Here is a 20,058-nt window from a genome sequence, read left to right on the forward strand (position 1 = left end):
CTAAACGACAGCAAATCGATCGTAAATATGATAATTCCACCCATTAGCAAGGTAATGGGTTTAAGATGCAGATGTGCCTAACTTTCAAATTATCACCCTCTTCAGTTCGGTGAAAGCTAATTCTTACTTTAAACGAATTCCATTGACTTTGAAATTTCTCCTAAGCAGAAAAGAGGCGTCCTAATGTAAGCAGAATCTAAAATAAAATACCTGTAATTTAATGGAAAATATTAAGCATTATAGATCCCCGCCAATATTATAAGCCTAACCAAAACTTCAGCATTCGTCTTTGTCAGATGAATTACGCTGTGAGGAAAAGTAAATCCTAAAATCTCATAATCACTAAAACATCTGTGAGTGGGGCTTCTCCTGGATGTTACCGAAAATATAGATTTGCATGTTCATCTTGAGTTATTATGAAAACAAAGAAATCTACAGTATGCAGGAAATGCAGTTCGTATGCTGAATGTCTGGGAAACTTAGCAGGTAATGCACTTCATACACCACTATCCTGTCTATACAATACGTTCTTGAGACCTCCATAGTTCACCACATATTCACAAAATTATACAGATACCGCACACTGAAGCAAAATACGAACACAGCACAAAGAACTGAGAAAAAAGGGTTATATTTACCTGATCCACACACACCTCTCCACTCACTTAACCGCCATTACTCAAGCGACGCTCACTTGACGACGGCGCCAAAAATGTGTACCCTTTCCTCTTAGTGATTTTAAAAAATAAAGTCTTAATAATTTTATTTCCCTTCAGCATACTTGCATTTTCTAGTAATATAACAGGAAGGATCGTGCAGTGGTCCTCAAACATTAATGAAATTTACATCAGTATCCCTGGCCCAGGATTAAACATTCAGGCGAGCGGTTTGTTACATCGACCACTAAAATTCAGCCTTAGTGTTACATAATCTACATCACCTGAAAGCAAGTTTTTTCCAGCTGGGTGTTTTTACAAGCAAATCTCGTGACCACTCGTTAGTAAAGTAGGTTACATATTAAAGCAATTTCGGGAGCCAATACATGCTTACCGACGAAACACCACATCAATCCGACATTAACTTAAAACTTCCTTAATCATCCTTTGCCCTAATAAATCACACTCTTCCAACGATGGACAAAATACTTACATACAGTATTATCTCCATCCAGCAGCGTCAATGACGGGACGGAATAACCAGAAATAAGGACAGAGCAACCTGCCTTCCTCGACTCGATTAGTAGACTCTTGTTGGAATATATCGCGACCCAAGGTTCTCGTAACATTCCGTAAGTGATGATACCATGCGTCATGCAACCACCAATTATTATTAACAGCCTTCTCCCAGAAAGTCATAAATTATAACGGAAGTATTAAGTAGGATATTACTTACAGAATTCATCGCAGATAAGGCAGACATGACAGCTACCGCGGTTTCACTTACGACACTACCCCCCTCCCACCCTTTACTCATTTGGCGGCAAGTCGGCTGACTACTGACCATGCTGGTGTAACCACCACCATCATGCACAGGAGGAAGCGCTGTGGCTGAAACACAAGCCCTCGAAGATGGTTTGGCCTCTACTTCCAACCCAATCCCCACCATTGACGTAGGCTGGGGTCCTGTTGCTGCAACCAATAAACGTTCCAGCAAAAATGCCATTAATGCAGATATATAGCATACTGGCATGTTCGCCATTACCACTGCAATAGATCACATGGTCTCTCTCAATGATGCCCGCCCCTACCTTTCTTCTGTCATCCCAAATACGAGTACTTACTTGGTGGGGCCAACACACAGCTTCTAACTTCTTAGCGGTTGGACTCAGGCTCTCACTCAGGCTCTCCTTTTCTGGACCCTACTACCATTGATGCTTATTGTCCAGCAGTATCCTAAATGCCCTACCCAAACTTTCATCTAGCCATGTATCATCTTATCCCTACCCACCCTGCACCCTCCCTCTTCATCATATTGATGCAGTAATCTGCTTACTCCCTGGAAGTGACTACCTGAGGTCCTCATAACATCATGGTCCTTGTAAGAGCTTCCTACCATTACACCAGGAAGGTATATTGCAAGCTCATTCATCTACTTATTGGGTGGAAGGCAACACAGTCCTGTCAATTGTAAGATGCTCTTACTCTGTGCCACTACTGGACCCTCTTATTAGCCTTAACCAGAACCCATTTAATGTTTGCACAACTCCTCTCTTTCTCACTGTTGCCCCAGCATCAGCTGAATATGAACCCTGCAGATAGCAGGCTGAAGTTACCCTCCTGCAGTCCACCATCCTTCATTCAGGGGATAGGCAGGGAGCTGAAGGACGTCTGTATAACCAGGCAGTGGAGTTGCCTGGGTATGCTGGTGCCAGTGCTTGAAGGCATTCCTCCCCAGCACCCACACTGGTTAGATGTTTTAGTGCTGACAACAGAAATGTATTTAAAAAATAATAATAATAAATAAAAAGATATACAGTACAGCAGCTCGATACTTGAACTTTACTTCACATTTTTTTTTAAACTATACTCCTTATACCTTAACTTGGCACAAATTTCTGTATTGTTGTACAGAAGGTGGAGAGATGGGAATTTTAGGCCAAGTTAGAGTAAACATGGTATAGACATTTTAATCAGATTCAGAGATCTCTTATCGTAAAAATGTTAAAGGAAGCTGTGAAAAATAAAACACTTCACCTTAATGTAAGTAACTCCTCAACAATGGGGTACAGTGCTCAGATAATGCATACAGGTATGTACTGTACATACATACACACAGAAATACTATACAAATTCAATAAGAAATCATCGTAGAATTCTAACAGCTAAGGTAAGTCACTGGTTTTGCCCCACTGAATCTTACAACAAAATATACCTGTACTGTACTGTAAGGTGGTGACTATCCTACACTACTCTCCTTTGATCTTACTGTGCTAATATATTAATGACTGCTCTATAACTTTGGCTGTATCTTATGGCAAACTCTACCTTCTTCACCATCATCATCAACAACAACATTCAGACCTCTTTTACTAGACAACTTCGATTGGACATTATAGCAAACTCTACCCTGATAATAATTTGCTTACTCTGCTTTTTAACTAACTCTTATGGTAAACTCAACCTTCCTGGTACTTTGCATTAAAACTTTCCCTGGACATATACTCTACCTTCTTGATAATTTGCTTCTGAACTCTCCCACTCGCTACTATTCATTATAGATTACAGTTCTTTATAATCTAGCTCCATGTGATCTCTCTCTCTCTAAAAACAATAAGTCCTGTAAAGTACTGTATGTCCTTATTATAAGCCATGGATACATTCCGTGCATCCGTCCACAGAACATTTAAAGAGATGACCAGCTTATGTCCTTTGGCTGCATCGCATTAACAGAGAGAAAAAGGATCCAGTCACCTGTCTGGGAAAATAAATATTTTTATTTAAAAAAATCGTCACCTGTCTGGGAGTTTGAAAAAAAAGAAAAAGAAAAAAAAAAAAAAAAAAAATCCAGTCACCTCCCTGGGATGAAACACTTGTGAAATGTATGGTACTCACTCCAACAAGGGTCTTCTAACCACCACACTACCAAGCATAAACTGAGAGAAAAGGTCCAGAGACAAAGGTAAAACAATACATGGAAAGATAAGACAGTAAATGAGAAAGAGGAATATAGCAGAAGAAATAAGGTGATACGAGGGGGGAAAAAATGAAAAAGAAAAAAGAAAGAAGAATGTAGGAAAATGGCCAGAGTGAAAAGTAAAACAGGAGATGAAAAGTCAAATGAAAAGTCAAAATAAACAAGATAGAAGAAAATGGAGAGAGAGAGAGAGAGAGAGAGAGAGAGAGAGAGAGAGAGAGAGAAAAGAAGGGCAAGAAGAAGAAAAAAGGAAGAGGAGGAAAATAAAAACAGAAAGAATGTGTGAAGGTAAAAAAAAAAAAAATTGAGAAAAGAAAAGTAATGGAAGGTACAATTAGACATGGCACATACCTACAGTTTATTCATTTTAACCAGGCAGAGATTTTCATCTCTGTAACTTATTTCCCATAGCTCAGTGACAGCATAAAGCAATACTTCGGCTCCACGTTCTTTCCACAGCACTTCTTTGTGACTAGCATCATATTCTAGTGTTAATCTCTAGTTACAGCTCAATATTTAAGATGGAGAGTTAACAAGTATAAGCTTAGCTACAGTGAACACAGTTTAGTACTGTAATAACTACCGTGAAGTAAATAAAAAATATATAATAACTAAAAAACGAAATTTTAAATGCAAAGAAACAAAATATGAAACAACTATCCAGAAACACAAAGAAAACATCAAGGAAATGACCATGAGAGAAAAATATGCAACAACTAAACAATGCATGCACTCACACCCACCCACCCATCCACACACACACACACACACACACATACACACACACACACACTATCTATCTATAGCCCGACGCCCTAATCCCGCAAAGGGTGGCCACAGACAATACTCCTCCAAGTCACTCTGTCACCCACCATTTGACTACCCTCCCCCCAACTCACCCCCCCCCTCCCTCATATACCTCTCAACTCCCTCCCTCCACCTCACCTACATACACCCTCTTAGCCAGTCTTTCATTCTCCATTCTCTCCACATGTCCAAACCACCTCAGTGTATTTCTCCTAATCTTCCCAACCACATCCACATCCACCCCACAACGTTCCTTCACTTCTTCATTTGTCAACCTGTCCCTCCATGTCACTCCACATGCTCCTCTCAAGTAACTCATTTCCACTGCTCTCACTCTTGACTTGTTCCCCTCTTGCAAGGTCCACGCCTCGCTTCCATACGTCAGGGTAGGGATCACAATACTATCATGCAGTGACTTTTTAACTTCCATACTCAACTCCCTATTTCTCATCACTGCTTTCAGTGAACCAACAACCTTCCTTCCCTGCTGTACCCTTTCACGCACTTCATCCCCCAAAGTTCCATCCTTACTCAACACACTACCCAAGTACTAAAATGCACTCACATTCTCCATATCCTCACCATCCAACTTCACTGTACATTCTGTGACTTCATTCCTCTCAAACACCATAACTTTACTTTTGTTTACATTAACTTTCAGATTCCTCCTGCTACACACTGTCCCAAATTCATTCACCAAACCTTGCAACTCCCATTCATCTTCACTCGACAATACTGTATCATCAGCAAACAGCAACACCGGAATCTTCCAAATCTCACCCTCATTCATTAGAGCCACCCCCACATCCACTGCCCTACCTTGCACCTCCTTTACAACACACACACACACACACAAATAATGAGCAAGTCATTGCTTTTTTTTTTTTTTAATTTTTTTTTTTTTTTGCTGAATCATGAGTGGATGGGAGTGTTGCCCATTCTGCTGGGCAAAATTTGGTTAGTATCTCACTCTATCAAGTTTTTCCCCAACTTCACCCCACCTTGGGATGAGAAAGGAGGTCTGGATGATGATGATGAGGATGGTTCTTTTCTTGCTGCTAATTCCTCAGTAATCTTTGGGACATTATCACTTTTAAGTTTTGCTGATACCTATGCACCTACGTCTGCCTGATCCCCAAATTTAAAGCACCATATATTGTGGAAATTCTGCATCATTCAGTATCATATGAAAAGCTCTGTGGAGTATCTCCATTTTGCTTTGTTTCATTTATAAAGGTTCCAACATGCTTCCATGCATCAGCCTTGGTAACGTTATGGGAGCTCTCCATGCTTCTCTAACAGTCTCTCTATTCAAATCCTTATCCCTGAGGTCACATTCTATGACCTTATCTTAAATCAAAGTAAGAGAAATGGTGGATAAAATATAAAATTTTGGACATTCGGCACCTTTGAGTTCCTCCACAGAATGCCTCATTCATTTTATGATGCTACTCCATGGAGGAAATCCAAAGGTGCCACGAACTCTTAACATAAATTAAGAACTTCCTGTAAATTACATAATGCCCACAATGCTGGCACGACACAATATGACACTACTTAATCTCATCTTACACACTGGCTATATTCTTGCTGACATACAAAGCGACCCATATACAGTATGATGCTGCACTTTCACTCCATCAGGCACTATCTGACATGTTGTAGGGAAAGCCAATCAGCGTTATCAGTGTCCCCCTGCATTATGATTTCATTTCCTACTCCCACTGCCACACCCACACCAGCAGACTGACCCACACCCACAACACAAACCCATGGTGCAGGTTTCTAGTGAAGCATTATTTATGGAACACCCTGCTTAAGATTTCTTAGCACCTCTTACACAGCAATTAATTCTGCATATTACATCTTGACTTTGCCTTGTATACTACTTATACTGTATTTACCCACTGACCCTGGGGACATCTTTTTAAATGCATTCTTGCCAACTCCTATCGGATTTATTCAGCTTAGCATATACAGTAGTTTTTGAACTGGGGAGGTTAGATACGGCATTAAAAAAAACCCTTAAGTATGACAGCCTCTTTCTGAAGTTAAGTAAAATCATCTTGAAGCTGCAAGAACAAGCTACACAGGATGTAACCCAGATTCAGAGCATTAATATCAATACAGTTTGCATTTACAGCACAAGGCACGAGAGGATACCATGGGATTATGCAGAATAAATCACAAAACAAGAGGTGTTACAACATCTCTGAAGCTCCTTGGTACATGACTCCTAATGACTGTGAACTGGGGAAAGAGTGAGGGGCAGGGAGTTCTTTTTGTGCCCCTGGGGTTGTTTGAATGTGAATCCAGTGGACTACAAGCTAAACGTGCCCTTCTCCTGCACTCCACCATCCTCCTTTGGGGGGAATATGGAGATAACGAATATTTGTATCTGGTAAGGACAACAGGACAGGATATGGACGAAGACTGGGAATATTTTTATCTGGTAAGGACATCAGGAGAGTTACCATACATTAGGGTGGTGTAGCGAAAAATTTTAGTCTATGACTGGTATTTCTCTACGCTACCCTGATAGGCTACTTGCATCGTTAGACTAGCGCCACTGCATGAAAGCATCCACCTCCAGCACTTGAGGGGAGGGGGGTGACTGAAGGATGTGAAGGAGGCTAAGTTTTCATGTTGTTTTGATGCCTGCTCTGACTGCGCCAACGTCCGCGACCAAGCAGACTTCCCCCTTGAAGCGACGAACCGATGTGTTTACTGTGGACCATCATACTCGGCAGGACTGTGGCCATTAGTGGCAGAGAAGGGACAATTGTTAGTTACATGGTGTTGTATTTCTGAAAGAGCCTGACCAATTTAAAACGAATTCCCATAACAGCTTACCATCATTAAAAACTGTTTTGTTTTTTATGTTCTACACTCTATTATTTACTCTAATTTGATTTTTCTGTGTCTGGTGTTTGTACTCATGGCTAAATCTGTTAAGCAAAAATTCCAGGGCCTTACACATGGTTTCTTTTCTTACTAGATCCCACCCTGCTCTATTCTTACGTGCAAAATATCAGGACAATGACAATGATGATGACGATCAAGATGAAGATGATGACGATATTCTCCCACTTTTGTTGTTACCCTTCCTTTGTCTCTGCATCCTACCTTACCCTATCTTTACTTGAGAATAATTGTCAGGATGAGGATAACTAATGATGATGATGATGATGATGATGATACTAATGTTGATGATGATGATGATAAAAAACCTGCTATGGACGTACTTGGCTCTGGCTCAGGGCGTCGATAACTCCCATAATCAAGAAGTGGAGGCGTGGGTAGGAGAGGCTGCTTGCGTTTGCCTGGCAGGAGAGGACCCTCGCTCGTATCAAACTCCTGGTGGGGGAATGAAGGAATGTTTAGAAAGTCAGAGTTAGTATATTAAATCAGGCCAGGATCCTTTTTTGTTTTTTATTGCATCTATTTATCTATTTCCAGATGCCTTAAGCCCATTAATGGTGGCCACAGACAAATCACCTCCACAATGCTCTGTCCTGCCATTTGCCTGCCCTCCCTCCAACTCACACACCCCTCTTTCATGTACCTCTTCACTCTATCCCTCCATTTCATCCTTGGTCTCCCCCTCCACCTCACTCAAGTACACACATTCGGTAAGTCTCTCATCATCCATCCTCTCCACATGGCCAAACTCGCTTCTACTTGATTATTTTATTTTGCTCAGAAATGAACTCCTCAACTGTTTATGTTGGGACTCCAGGCTCATCTGAAACATGAACTCAGTGGACAGAAGACTAACATTATTGTTCTCCTGCAGCCCACCACTCAACTTTACGGGGACAGAGAGCGTGTAAGCAAGCGGTGGAGCTGCCTAGCCATATCAGTGCCACCACATGAAGGCACTCCTACTCAGCACCACCCAAATTGATGATGATTATTAAGGTTACAACAAACTCCCCATGGGTGCAAAAATCTACCCTACATGGAAGTTAATACAACCCTGAGACAATACAATGCAATACAAAGAGCAAACATAAAATGAAAAACACACCCCAAGGCTTCATGGTTAACTCTGTGAGCACATTTTCGTCCGACACAAAGATATCATAACGGCTCTTCCCAGCAAGTTATTCTGCCTTACCTCCTTCCATACGGTGATTTCTACTGGTACCGGTATTTATTTCTTTAAATACCCGGTATTTTAGTACATACTTATTATTTCACGTATAATTATTCCCTTGTACAAAGGAAAAGGGGAAAAAGAAGTGTGTGGTAATCATAGGGGCATTTGTCTTCTTAGTATAATAGGAAAAGTGTATGGCAGGATACTTATTGACAGAGTTAGAGAAAGAACAGAGAAATTAGTTGGAGAAGAACAGGGAGGCTTTAGGAAGGGAAGAGGTTGTGTAGATTAGATATTCATTCTTAGATCTTTAGTGGAAAAGTTTCTAGAGAAGGGAAAGAAGTTGTATGCGGCTTTCATGGATTTGGAGAAAGCATATGACAGGGTGGATAGACAAGGATTGTGGAAAGTGTTAAGAATATATGGAGTAGATGGGAAGTTGTTGAATGCTGTGAAGAGTATGTACGATGGTACGAAGGCTGCAGTGCGTGTGGATGGTGAACTAAGTGAATTTTTCTCTTTGAAAGTTGGGTTGAAACAGGGATGTGTCATGTCTCCATGGTTGTTCAATCTGTACATGGATGGGGTAATAAAAGAGGTACAAGGTAGGGTAGTGGATGTTGGAGTGCCCCTGGTGAGAGAGGATAGTGTTTGGAAACTCCCTGTACTGTTGTTTGCAGATGATACTGTGTTGTTGAGTGAAGACGAAGGGGAGCTGCAAGCCTTTGTGGATGAGTTTGAGAGAGTGTGTAAGATATGGAATCTAAAGGTGAATGTAGGGAAAAGTAACGTGATGGTCTTTGAGAGAGGTGAAGTCAGTGAATGTACAGCGAGGTTGGATGGTGAGGAACTGGAAAATGTGAGTACGTTTAAGTACTTGGGTAGTGTGATGAGTAAGGATGGAGGTTTGGAGGGTGAAGTGCTTGAAAGGGTACAGCAGGGAAGAAAAGTTGCTGGTTCTTTGAAAGCAGTGATAAGAAACAGGGAAGTGAGCATGGAAGTGAAAAAGTTACTACATGACAGTATTGTGATACCAACTCTAACGTACGGAAGTGAAGCTTGGACGTTGTTGGAAGGACACAAGTCAAGAGTGAGAGCAGTGAAAATGAGTTATTTAAGAGGAGCCTGTGGAGTCACATGGAGAGACAGGCTGACGAATGAGGATATAAAGGAGCGTTGTGGTGTGGATGTGGATGTGATAGGAAGCGTTATGAGGAACACACTGAGGTGGTTTGGCCATGTGGAGAGGATGGAGGGTGAAAGACTGACGAAGAAAGTGTATGTGAGTGAGGTGGAGGGGGGAAGAGGGAGGGGGAGGCCGAGGATGAGATGGAGGGATGGGGTGGAGAGGTATATGAGAGAGGGGGGTGTGAGTTGGGAGCAGGGCAGTGAAATGGCGGGGGACAGGGCGACTTGGAGGCGATTTGTTTGTGGCCACCCCAAACAGGATTGAGGCGTCTGGCAATAGATAGATAGATAAATTTATTTTATTTTTTTGCTATCATCTGACTTTATTCAACCTGGGAAGAATCTTTACTGTAGAAGGGATTAACTGGGGTTACTTCTAACCCTCTAGTATGAAAAATCTACTAAGCAGAATAAAAGCCTTTGACAGCAAGACTAAGCTAGGTCATGGGAATGAAGGAGTATATACTCTCAAGCAAATCACTGGTGCAAACTATGTCGATGTTAACAATAGCAGCAGTTACAACCCCATGCTCATCCGAATGTGAACCTGCTCATCCGAATGTGAACCCAGTGGAGCAGTCCAAAGTTACCCTTCTCCTTCAGTGTACCATCGTCCTTTTGAGGGGACTGGGAGGGCACTGAGGGATGTTTGTACAACCAGACAGATCCACCACTTGGTCATATTGGTGCCCCCACTTGCATCCCTCTCCAGCATCACAAAAAGGATACAAAACGAGGGACATACACACCCGGTAAGACTGCATGGGTTGCCTGGGGTAGAACTGAGGTGCAGGTGAGGGGCTGGGGTCGAACCTACTCCTCCCAGCACTGTACGGGTTGTTGACAAGACGGCCTTCAGTGGATCCACACCTGGCGCACTCCCACACCATGCCACCGGTATCCTGGTAACCTGTGCCCAATGGATGCCCTCTTGCAGGTGGTGGGTAGCCGGGCCCATAGGCTGGCATCCCTCCCATCTCTATGGCAGGACGGGGAACTGTGGATATGAGTCGTAAAAACCTAATTCCTCTCCATACACAAGAAAATACCAGTAATAAATATATGGAGGCAGAGTTGGAAAATATTAATAGCTAAAGAGAAGGCAGAGCTGGGAAATACCAATAAAATATATGGAAGCAGTGTTGGAAAAATCTAATCCCTCTTCCAACACATGAGTTTTTTGCTGCTGTTACTTAACCCCAGTCATGCTTGGCATGATAGGCCTGTCGGCTGCATTTAAGCATCTATGGGGCTGTACCATAGCTTCCCTACACCAGTGACGCTGTGTCTGTGTCTTAGTGTGGCTTGTGCTGTACAGTACTCCACTATGTACATTTTGTTGTGTGAACCTAGTCTAAACGCAAGGTACGTCATCTGTGATTCTACCCAAACTCAAATCTAAGCTGGTAACGGAGAAGGGTTGAGTGATATCTTGGTCTAAGCCTGGCTACTGCAGGTGAACTCAACCAGCTCTATTTACGGATTCCTTAGATGGGTGGAGATCTGGGCAGTGGGATAAGGGTTTGTGGCACAGTGTTCTAAATGAGATGCTGTACTGCCCTCAACAAGAAATAAGTACTGTATGTAGGTGTTTCTTCCCTGCCAGTGTCAGAAAGTCTAGAGGTGTGATTCTGTTGAAAAGAGCCTGGCAATGTCTGTGTGGTGATTGTTTTATGACAGGTTGCACTGTGTGGTTCTGTTATACTAAGACAGGGGTGCTGTGTGTTGGCACTGACTGCCATATATATATCCCCTAAAAGAGAAGACTTTAGTTACAAAGTGTATGTGAGCTATGGGTGTGATGTTACTGCAGCCAGCGATAATAAACAGATGTTGTTTTGTATATTACACATGGTGTTCTAGTGAGTGCTGATAGGATGGGGGTCCAAGCCAGGGGGGCACAGGACATCACTGATTTGATATAGTGTTTGTAGAGTAGGGTGAGCATTTCTTTTTTGTTCCCCAAAGTCTGTCCCAGTAAATGCCCTGAGTATGCTGAGTCTGGTGGTGCGCCGCCTCTTACTGTCTTGTATGTGATCCCTGAAGCTGAGTCCAGTGTCATGTCACTCCAAGGATCTTAGTGAAAGGTGTGATGCACAGGTACATAAATGTGTGTGATGTTAGGGGTGTACCTGTGCTCATGTTTGCTGCTGGTGATGAGTGTAGTAGTGGGATTGGAGGCGCTGGAGAGGAGCCTAGCAGTGGTGGCGCTCTGCTGCCCAGGCAAGGAGGGACAACGGTACCTCTGGCCTGGGAGCTAAACCTGCCCAACTTGACCTGCGTCCTGCGTCCTGGGTGGTGGGTATTAACACTGAACTGGTGATGTGTGAAGGTGTAAGGCACAGACGACTGCCAGACCTCAGGGAACAAACTGTTAAATCTATGCCCACAGTAAAAACAAATAAATAATTAAACAAAATCCCTATATGTATCAGACCAAACCTTGAAAAACACCGTCAAATCTATGCCCAGACTAAAATGCGCACACACACACACACACACACACACATAGATAGATGGAAAAATAAAGTACAGCTAATTATATGAGGTACTTAGTCAAATCAGGAACTATACAGAGATGGGGGGAACATACGTGGCAGTAATGGCTTGCTTTCACGGCCATCTCCTCGGCGACGACCCAACCACCTCCGCACTGACAGAATAAAACACACACACAAATATAAATCATACCATACATTATAAACTAACATCATTTTTATCTGAGGCACTAAGGGCTGCAGGATCCACAAAACCTGTACACTCATTTTACCATTTATTTCAAAGGTTATTATTCAAACTGTATATATTCTCCATTGGTGTACATTTGCCAGCACAGGCCACAGAATACCCACCCTGTCTATTGGATGCCTCTGAGACACTGACACTCTTCCCATTCACCTTCATCCCGTTCACCTCCTCAATTGCTCGTTGGGCTTCTTCCTCATCGGCCAAAACCTACGAGTAAATGATTCATATAGCTACTGTACAATTATCATCATCAACATCACCCACATTCCCACCTAAAAAGACAGGGGTAAGGCAAAATCCATAGAAGTCACAGAATTGGGAAAATTATCAATAGCTTGTCCAAATGGGCTACACGCTCATTCAAGCCTTCAGAATCTTAGCCACATCTCACATCGGTAATCAAAGTGAGGTTAGACATTAGGATGAATCATTGCTCTCATTTGAACCAGTGAGTGAGGGTGTGTAGTTCATGTAAAGAAAAAACTCACCATCCACTCACTTGATGTAGTGCTGCTCTCAGGTGTCTGCCCTTTCCTCTCCTCCATCCTTCTTTCCATCCATCCTCTTCTGTCTTTCTTTCCTTCATTCTTTCCTCTTTCTTCTGCCTGCGGGTGACTTTGCACTCCCTCTTGTGTCTTTCTTTCCTTCATTCTTTCCTCTTCCTTCGGTCTATGGGTGACTCTACACTAAGTGACAAGCCAAATGGTTTCCTGTACACCAGGAAACCATTTACTACGCTGGGTGGTAACCATATAACCAAATTTTGGCGCCTGGTGGTTTAGTGGGTAATAACGGTGCTCCAATCGGATAGAGCCGTTGAAGGTTTATATCCAAAGGATGGTAGGGGTTTATTGCTCACGTAATGCCACTCAGGGATGAGTGAGGATGGTCACTCTCATCTTAAATGCCAGGACCAACTTGCCTAGCCCCAGGCTCCTACGCTCCTCATGGGGCAACGTAGAATTAGATGATGGATGGATATATACGCAGATAATTATGCATGTGTCAGGGATGGGATAGCAAGAGGCTGACCAAAGGAGACCTGGGATGGTGTCATGGAGTGTGACCTCGGGGATGGGGGACTAAATGGGGAGGCTGCCAGAGAATGAGCAGCATAGAGAGCTGCCATGGAGAGGCCAACACATGCATGATAATTTGCATATACATTATTCCTATGATTTTCTGCACATGAACTACAAATCCACTAAAGCAGACTGTATATCCACTCACTCTCTTTCAAAACTTCATACACATACTGTACGGTAGTCACATACCGGTACTTACAATGAATGCTTTGAACGTATTTCTTGTATCATTGTGGATTGTGAGCTCTAAGATTGTGCCATAGTCCTTGAGTGCCGCCTTGAGATGCTTGTGCTCGATGCCAAACTGCAGGTTACGCACAACTATTTTCCTTGGGTTATATCCATTACAGGCTCCAGTTGACTCCACAACCCAAGTCTTGGAGAAAAGCATCAAATTACAAGAATTCTGTACACAAAATTGGTTACAGTACAGTACAGAAAAGGAAAGAAAAGGGGAGCTATTCTAGATGGGGGAAAAAAAAAAAAAAAAAAAAAAAGGAGAGGTTTCTGTAATTTCTTCCAATTTTTCCATAATTTTGTAGCCTCTCATATATATATATATATATATATATATATATATATATATATATATATATATATATATATATACAAGACATCATTGTAGCATTCACTGATAATCTGCATACTGGACTGGGAGGCTGATTTCAGAGCATCATCACACAATATACCAAAGACTTCCAGAAAAAAGAACCAGAATGATGGCTAGGGACTACACTAGACTTTCATTCTGAACCCTAGCCCTACACTGAGTTACTCTATAATACACCTGAATTCTAAAATACAGTACCCAACTTTACTAAAAACATGACTACATAAATATGGTAGATACTTGATTTAACGAACATCAACGTAGAGGAAGCCCAAGATAAAGGAACCTTTTTTTTCCAGTATTTTTTTGCCAACTATAAAGGAAAATTTCCATTAAAATGAGTATAATTCCATTAAGGAAATTCCGCTCCCAAAATCACCGAATTACCCAGAAATGTCCCATACATCGAGCGCATCATCAAGCCCATATCGGACACACTCCCCTGACCAGCAGTGTGCAGCATTGCCACATGTCCCACCAAGCTGCCTGGAAAGCGGCGGGGACTCGGTGACATTGCTCAGGCCATGCAGTCTTCACTTGATCCCATAACTGTAAACAACTGCTCTGTGTGTGTGTGTGGCTTTGTCTTGGTATTGCAGCCTTATTTGTGTGTGTGTGTGTGTGTGTGTGTGTGTGTGTGTGTGTGTGTGTGTGTGTGTGTGTGTGTGTGTGTGTGTGTTTTTGTTAGTGAACCAAAGCTTTTATGAACCATGCCTAAGGTTCAGGAAAAGGAGAGGGTGAGGCTTTCTCTTGCCCAGAAATTGGAAATAATGGAGAAGATGGAGCGCCACCCCTGATGCTCCCCAGCCTGCCTGTCAGCCCTGTACCACCTCGAGTGCTGATGGAGGGTGACTGACAGTGACTAACCACACCTGGCCTAACACAGGTTTGGGGGGCCAGTATGGCTACCTGTGTCAGGCATATTTCTGAAACAGGTGCAAAACCCCTACTTTTGGAGGTAAGCCTTCCTGTGGTTTACTATCCTATTTGGTTCACTACTATCCTCACCTTATTCTTTATGTGTGCATATTTTATTACTAAGTCATTACTGTATATATCACTGTTAACACGTACACAATAATGCATTTAAGTTGGGGTATTAATTACAGGTTCAGACTGCTGTATGTAGCATTGAGAGTTAGCATAGTTTGCTAGGTTCGGGTGTGCACTGTCAGTAACTTGGCTTGACCGTAACCTTCAAGGATTCAGTGGAAAGTACCTCAAAATACAGGAAAAGTTTCCCTTACATTGAGCCTTGGTTAAGGAACTTGATTTCGTAGAAAATTTGAGAAAACGAAGTAGGGGTTGGCTGAATTAGTTCATTAAATTGAGCATCTACTGCCAATGCCACTGAAAATGGTAAGACAGTACAAGGTCAAAATATGCGAGGTCTATCATTCACAGAAGCTGAAAAACATATGACAAGGGTTTTCCCTCAATGTTATTCATTTATGACACCTAAACACCGCAGAAATAATTAACAGACGGATGGGCTACAAAGGACAGAACCAACAAATTATTTTACAGTTAAATCAGGTTCCAGTTTCTTATTCTGTGTATATGACTGATGAAATTCTATTATTAGTAGAGTAACTTCAAAATTATGCCATTTCTGCAGAACTTCAAGCCTATGAATCTGATAATCACAATACAGGTATAATTAAAGAAGGAAAAAATACAATACAATACAAGTACTCTATGCCGACTGAAGAGTTGAGTGGAAGGATGGGACTGAAATGCATTGGTGTTGTGCTGAGGTGGGGTGGACTGAAATGGTTTGGGCATGAACAGAGGATGGAGGAATGGGTACTCTCCTAAATTTTCACAAAGCATTATCGTACACCACTGGGGCCCCACCTTGCCATGATGGATGTGTCCGTTGAGTGAGTGGACGGCCTCCTCCCCCTCCTCCTCGTGCTTCATGTACACAAAGCAGTACTCCTTGATCTGGAACCGCACCACCTGTATGACGTTGCCGTGCCGCTCAAACAGCTTCTGGATGTCTCGGTTGGTGGTGCGATCGCTCAGGTTCTTCACAAAAATCTCAAACAGGGATCGGTGCCCCATCCACGGCGCCTCACTCTCACTGTTGCCCAGGAAGAGGGTCAATGTGCAGTTTCGGAAAATCAAGCATAGTCTGATGTTTTTCTCTAACCTAACCTAAACGTACCTCATTAATCTTGCCTACATTAACTTACCAAACTGATCAAACCCAATTAATCTTGCCTAACTAAACTAACCTAACCTAACCTCATCAAACTAATATAACCTAACTAAACTAACCTATGCATTGTCAGTGTGGGAAGTGACTGTCAAAACCGCAACAATACTGCTAATACTGGGTGGGGTGAGATGAGGTTAGGTTAGGCTAGGAAAGTTAGGACATTTCCAAGCCTGCCACTAAACACTCTTCTTGCCCATCACCTATAACAATGACTTAACCACTACTGTCCTATTTTTTACTTTAACTTGGCCTAAATTCTCCCCATTTTGCATGCAGAGTTGTAACAGTATAGTAACACTAGAATATGATGCCTGTCATGAAGAAGTACTATGCAAACCAGGCCCATAGCCAGGAGGGGAGGGGTCGAGAAGGTGGGATGACTCCACCTGCCTAGTGGTTCACTTTCTCATGGACTGTTTTTTAATATCAGAGCAAAAAAGGTACTCTCCATTTCTGAAAAGTTTTATGCTGCATCTCAATGTCACTTACACATACACCCAGATCTCCACAGCCGCATGGACATCTTTGACTAACCGGCTGCTATGCAAGTCCTGATTGGATGTCATGCCACAGTAGTATTTCTGGTTCTATTATCGTTTCAACCCCTAACGGAATGCATTATTTTTCTGTTCGCCAATGGATAGTTCTCTCAATGACAGGAAAATTCGAGTACCAACACTTATCACCATAACTCAGTAATAATGACAATATGTATATTTTTTTCACTGAGCTACATGAACAGAGATGCATATGGGTAGAAATCTGCGTCAGGTTCGTATGAAAGAACTGTAGCCCACTCTATTACCTCAGACAGTAAGCCCATCACACAAGCTCCAAAAAATAATTCTACAATCCAGCAAGATAATATTACTACTACCGGAAACTGCCCTACTACTCCATTAACTTGCCATGATTAATTGGGAGTTACAGCATATATACTTCTCAAAACTAAATGAACCCCTCGTAATTTCTGAACGCCTCCTCTATTTTTGGAAAGCCATATTGAAAAAAAATGTTTAATTACTCCTCTGGCAAAATACTTACTTCTGGGGCGAGCCGGGTGAACCCTCATTGTCGCCCATTTTATCTTCCTGGTCTTCATTTTGGTCGTGATATTCATCTTCCTCGTCAGACATCACGATAATGTGGTAAAATTGGCCTGGAATGAAAAATATACACTAGCCAATAGCTTCCCCTCCAGCCTCGACCTACACTTTGTTTTGATGGGATTTCTGCGAGGCTGGCAAAAGATAAATGAGAAACTATTGTAACCATGGAAAAGAAATAAAGCATAAAATTATCTCTTATTATAAATACCAGAAGAATAACAAAGTATATAATCTTAATTGTGAGGAAATTAATGAATTCCTGCACATATAGAACAAGACAATTAATAACTCCTTCTAACCATAGTTTGCTATCGAACTCAGGGCGGAAAATTTGAATTAAAGAAAGTGGGAAGGAAATAATTTTGCATGTAGGATTTTATATTACACTGTTCAAGAGGGTCGCAGAATATCCAGGCATATATGTCATTGAAAATAAAGGCAATAAGGAGAAATATGGTGAGTAATGCCTGCATCTGAGTTTAACTATTTACTGAAATAAGATAGTATTTAACCAATATATTTCACTGAATGGTGTTATGATGGCGTTTTAAAATAGTACTACGACCGTAAACACACACACACACACACACACACACACACCTTTCTATTCACTTGCTTACAGTATAGTGTCTGATGATTTTGCTAAACACTATTCACGGGACTTTGCACTGATAAGTTGAAAGTCGACGAGATTAAGTGTTTTAGGCCAACATGCATCTACGTGTGTGTGTGTGTGTGTGTGTGTGTGTGTGTGTGTGAGAATATGAAGGAAAATCAGAGAGTACTGACTCAATATGCGTATTTGGCAAAGATGGAAAGGAAGAGACAAAGAGAGGAGAGAGAGAAAGAAGAGCAGAGAGAGAAGAAATGGAGAGAAGCGAGAGAAAAAAGAAAAGCAGAGGGAGGAAAGAAAAAGAAGGGAGAGAAAACAACCAGTGAGGAGAGAAAGAAGAGGAAAAGGAGGAAAGAGGAAGATGAGAGGGAAGATGGAAGGAGAGAAACAGACAGAGGGAAGGATAAGGGTGTGGGTGTGGCATGTTCGTGATGGTGGAGAGAGAGAGAGAGAGAGAGAGAGAGAGAGAGAGAGAGAGAGAGAGAGAGAGAGAGAGAGAGAGAGAGTGAGAGAGGGAGGGAAGGAGGGAGGGATGGATACCAATAAGAGAGAGAGGGGGCAAGATACCATTCACTCTCTCTCTCTCTCTCTCTCTCTCTCTCTCTCCAAATAAGGCCAGGGGCGCCTCAACCCGCCAAAATTTACATAACCAAAGCAAAACGAACCAAATAAATACTCCATCTTGAAACAAAAAAATCGTTCACCCGTCATTTTCAAAACCAAAAGTCATTCTTCACCAAAACTCTATTAAATTCGAACCCAGGAATTTATGGAGCTATAGAAAAGAGTAATAAAAACGAACGAAATATTATGCAATTTCTCCCAGTCAGTTACGAAATAGGAGCAGCGGCGTTCGAGCGTGAGTGAAATAATTTGGGAATGCAGCACGCGCCCTCCCGGATGTGCAGAAGGCGCCATGTTTGTTTTTGTGTTTTGTTGCTCTCTCTCTCTCTCTCTCTCTCTCTCTCTCTCTCTCTCATCATCTGAAAGTAAAAGCAGCAAGAAAAAAACTAAACAAGACAAGACAAGGAGACATTTGACAGCCGCACCCACTCCTACATATTTCAGGAAAGAGAAATATCCGAAATTTCGCCTGAGCGGAGGTCTACCGCAGTCCAAATTTTCGTTTTCCTGTTCCAAAACTCATATAATAATAATAATAATAATAATAATAATGATAAGTCGCTTGATGGCAGGGGTTTGGGAAGCTGTGGGTACGGCCCTGACTACTGCTTTGTCCTCTAATATGACCCTTCTCTACCACAAGGTGACCCTCCATATAATCTTTCTCTCTCTCTCTCTCTCTCTCTCTCTCTCTCTCTCTCTCACACACACACACACACACACACACACACACACACACACACACACACACACACACTTTTTCACATGCATCACGCTTCCTACAGATACACCTTCCTTATTCGTACTTGTCTAGCATGGGGAAAGGATTAATTCGGACACTCACTCTCCCTCCAAGAACAATTACACCTTCTCTTAAATATTCTCTCACTCTTCTCACACGTCTCTAACGCCTCACTCTTCTCTATCTCTAATTATCTCACTTTTCTCACACTTCTCTAAGATCTCTGAATTTGCCTAAGTACCCTAAACGCGGCCTCTTTTTTTTTCCGCCGTTCAAATCCTGGACCCCGCGTGACGTCACAACCGGCCTTGGCCTTCAACAAACCGGCCCCTCTCTCACTATCTTTTTTTCTCTCTCTCACTATCTTTTTTTCTCTCTCTCAGTATCTTTTTTCTCTCTCACTATCTTTTTTTCTCCCTCTCAGTATCTTTTTTCTGTCTCACTATCTATCTTTTTTTCTCTCTCTCACTATTTTTCTCCCTCTCACTATCTTTTTTTCGCTCACTATCTTTTTTTCTCTCTCTCACTATTTTTCTCCCTCTCACGATCTTTTTTTCTCTCTCTCACTATCTT

At 42.1% G+C, this 20,058-nt stretch overlaps 1 protein-coding gene across 2 annotated transcripts; it reads right to left on the reverse strand.

Moving 5' to 3' along the window:
• Window positions 1–4,578: 4,578 nt before the first annotated feature.
• On the reverse strand, window positions 4,579–17,605 carry LOC145402230 (uncharacterized). 2 transcript variants are annotated; one of them, XM_080274348.1, is made up of 9 exons: window positions 17,442–17,605; window positions 16,031–16,259; window positions 13,763–13,939; window positions 12,583–12,685; window positions 12,324–12,383; window positions 11,863–12,021; window positions 10,480–10,727; window positions 7,686–7,797; window positions 4,579–7,192 (listed from the first exon to the last, which is right to left on the reverse strand). In XM_080274348.1, the coding sequence occupies exons 1-9, from the start codon at window positions 17,531–17,533 to the stop codon at window positions 7,074–7,076; spliced, it is 1,299 nt and encodes a 432-aa protein (XP_080130474.1). In that variant the 5' UTR covers window positions 17,534–17,605; the 3' UTR covers window positions 4,579–7,073. The 2 variants fall into 2 exon arrangements, with proteins under 2 accessions (XP_080130474.1, XP_080130475.1); XM_080274349.1 differs by lacking the exon at window positions 11,863–12,021.
• Window positions 17,606–20,058: the final 2,453 nt, after the last annotated feature.

This window comes from Coenobita brevimanus, chromosome 57 (genome assembly GCF_032717465.1).
Source record: "Coenobita brevimanus isolate Jiangsu-jjx chromosome 57, ASM3271746v2, whole genome shotgun sequence".
Classification (NCBI taxonomy): domain Eukaryota; kingdom Metazoa; phylum Arthropoda; class Malacostraca; order Decapoda; family Coenobitidae; genus Coenobita; species Coenobita brevimanus.

Coding starts and splice junctions, on each gene's coding strand:
- LOC145402230 (XM_080274348.1), bottom strand. CDS start 17,533: ATGTCTGACGAGGAAGATGAATATCACGACCAAAATGAAGACCAGGAA. Junction 13,940..16,030: donor GACACATCCATCATGGCAAG/GTGGGGCCCCAG, acceptor CTTTTCTCCAAG/ACTTGGGTTGTGGAGTCAAC. Junction 7,193..7,685: donor ACGCCCTGAGCCAGAGCCAA/GTACGTCCATAG, acceptor TAATGGCCACAG/TCCTGCCGAGTATGATGGTC.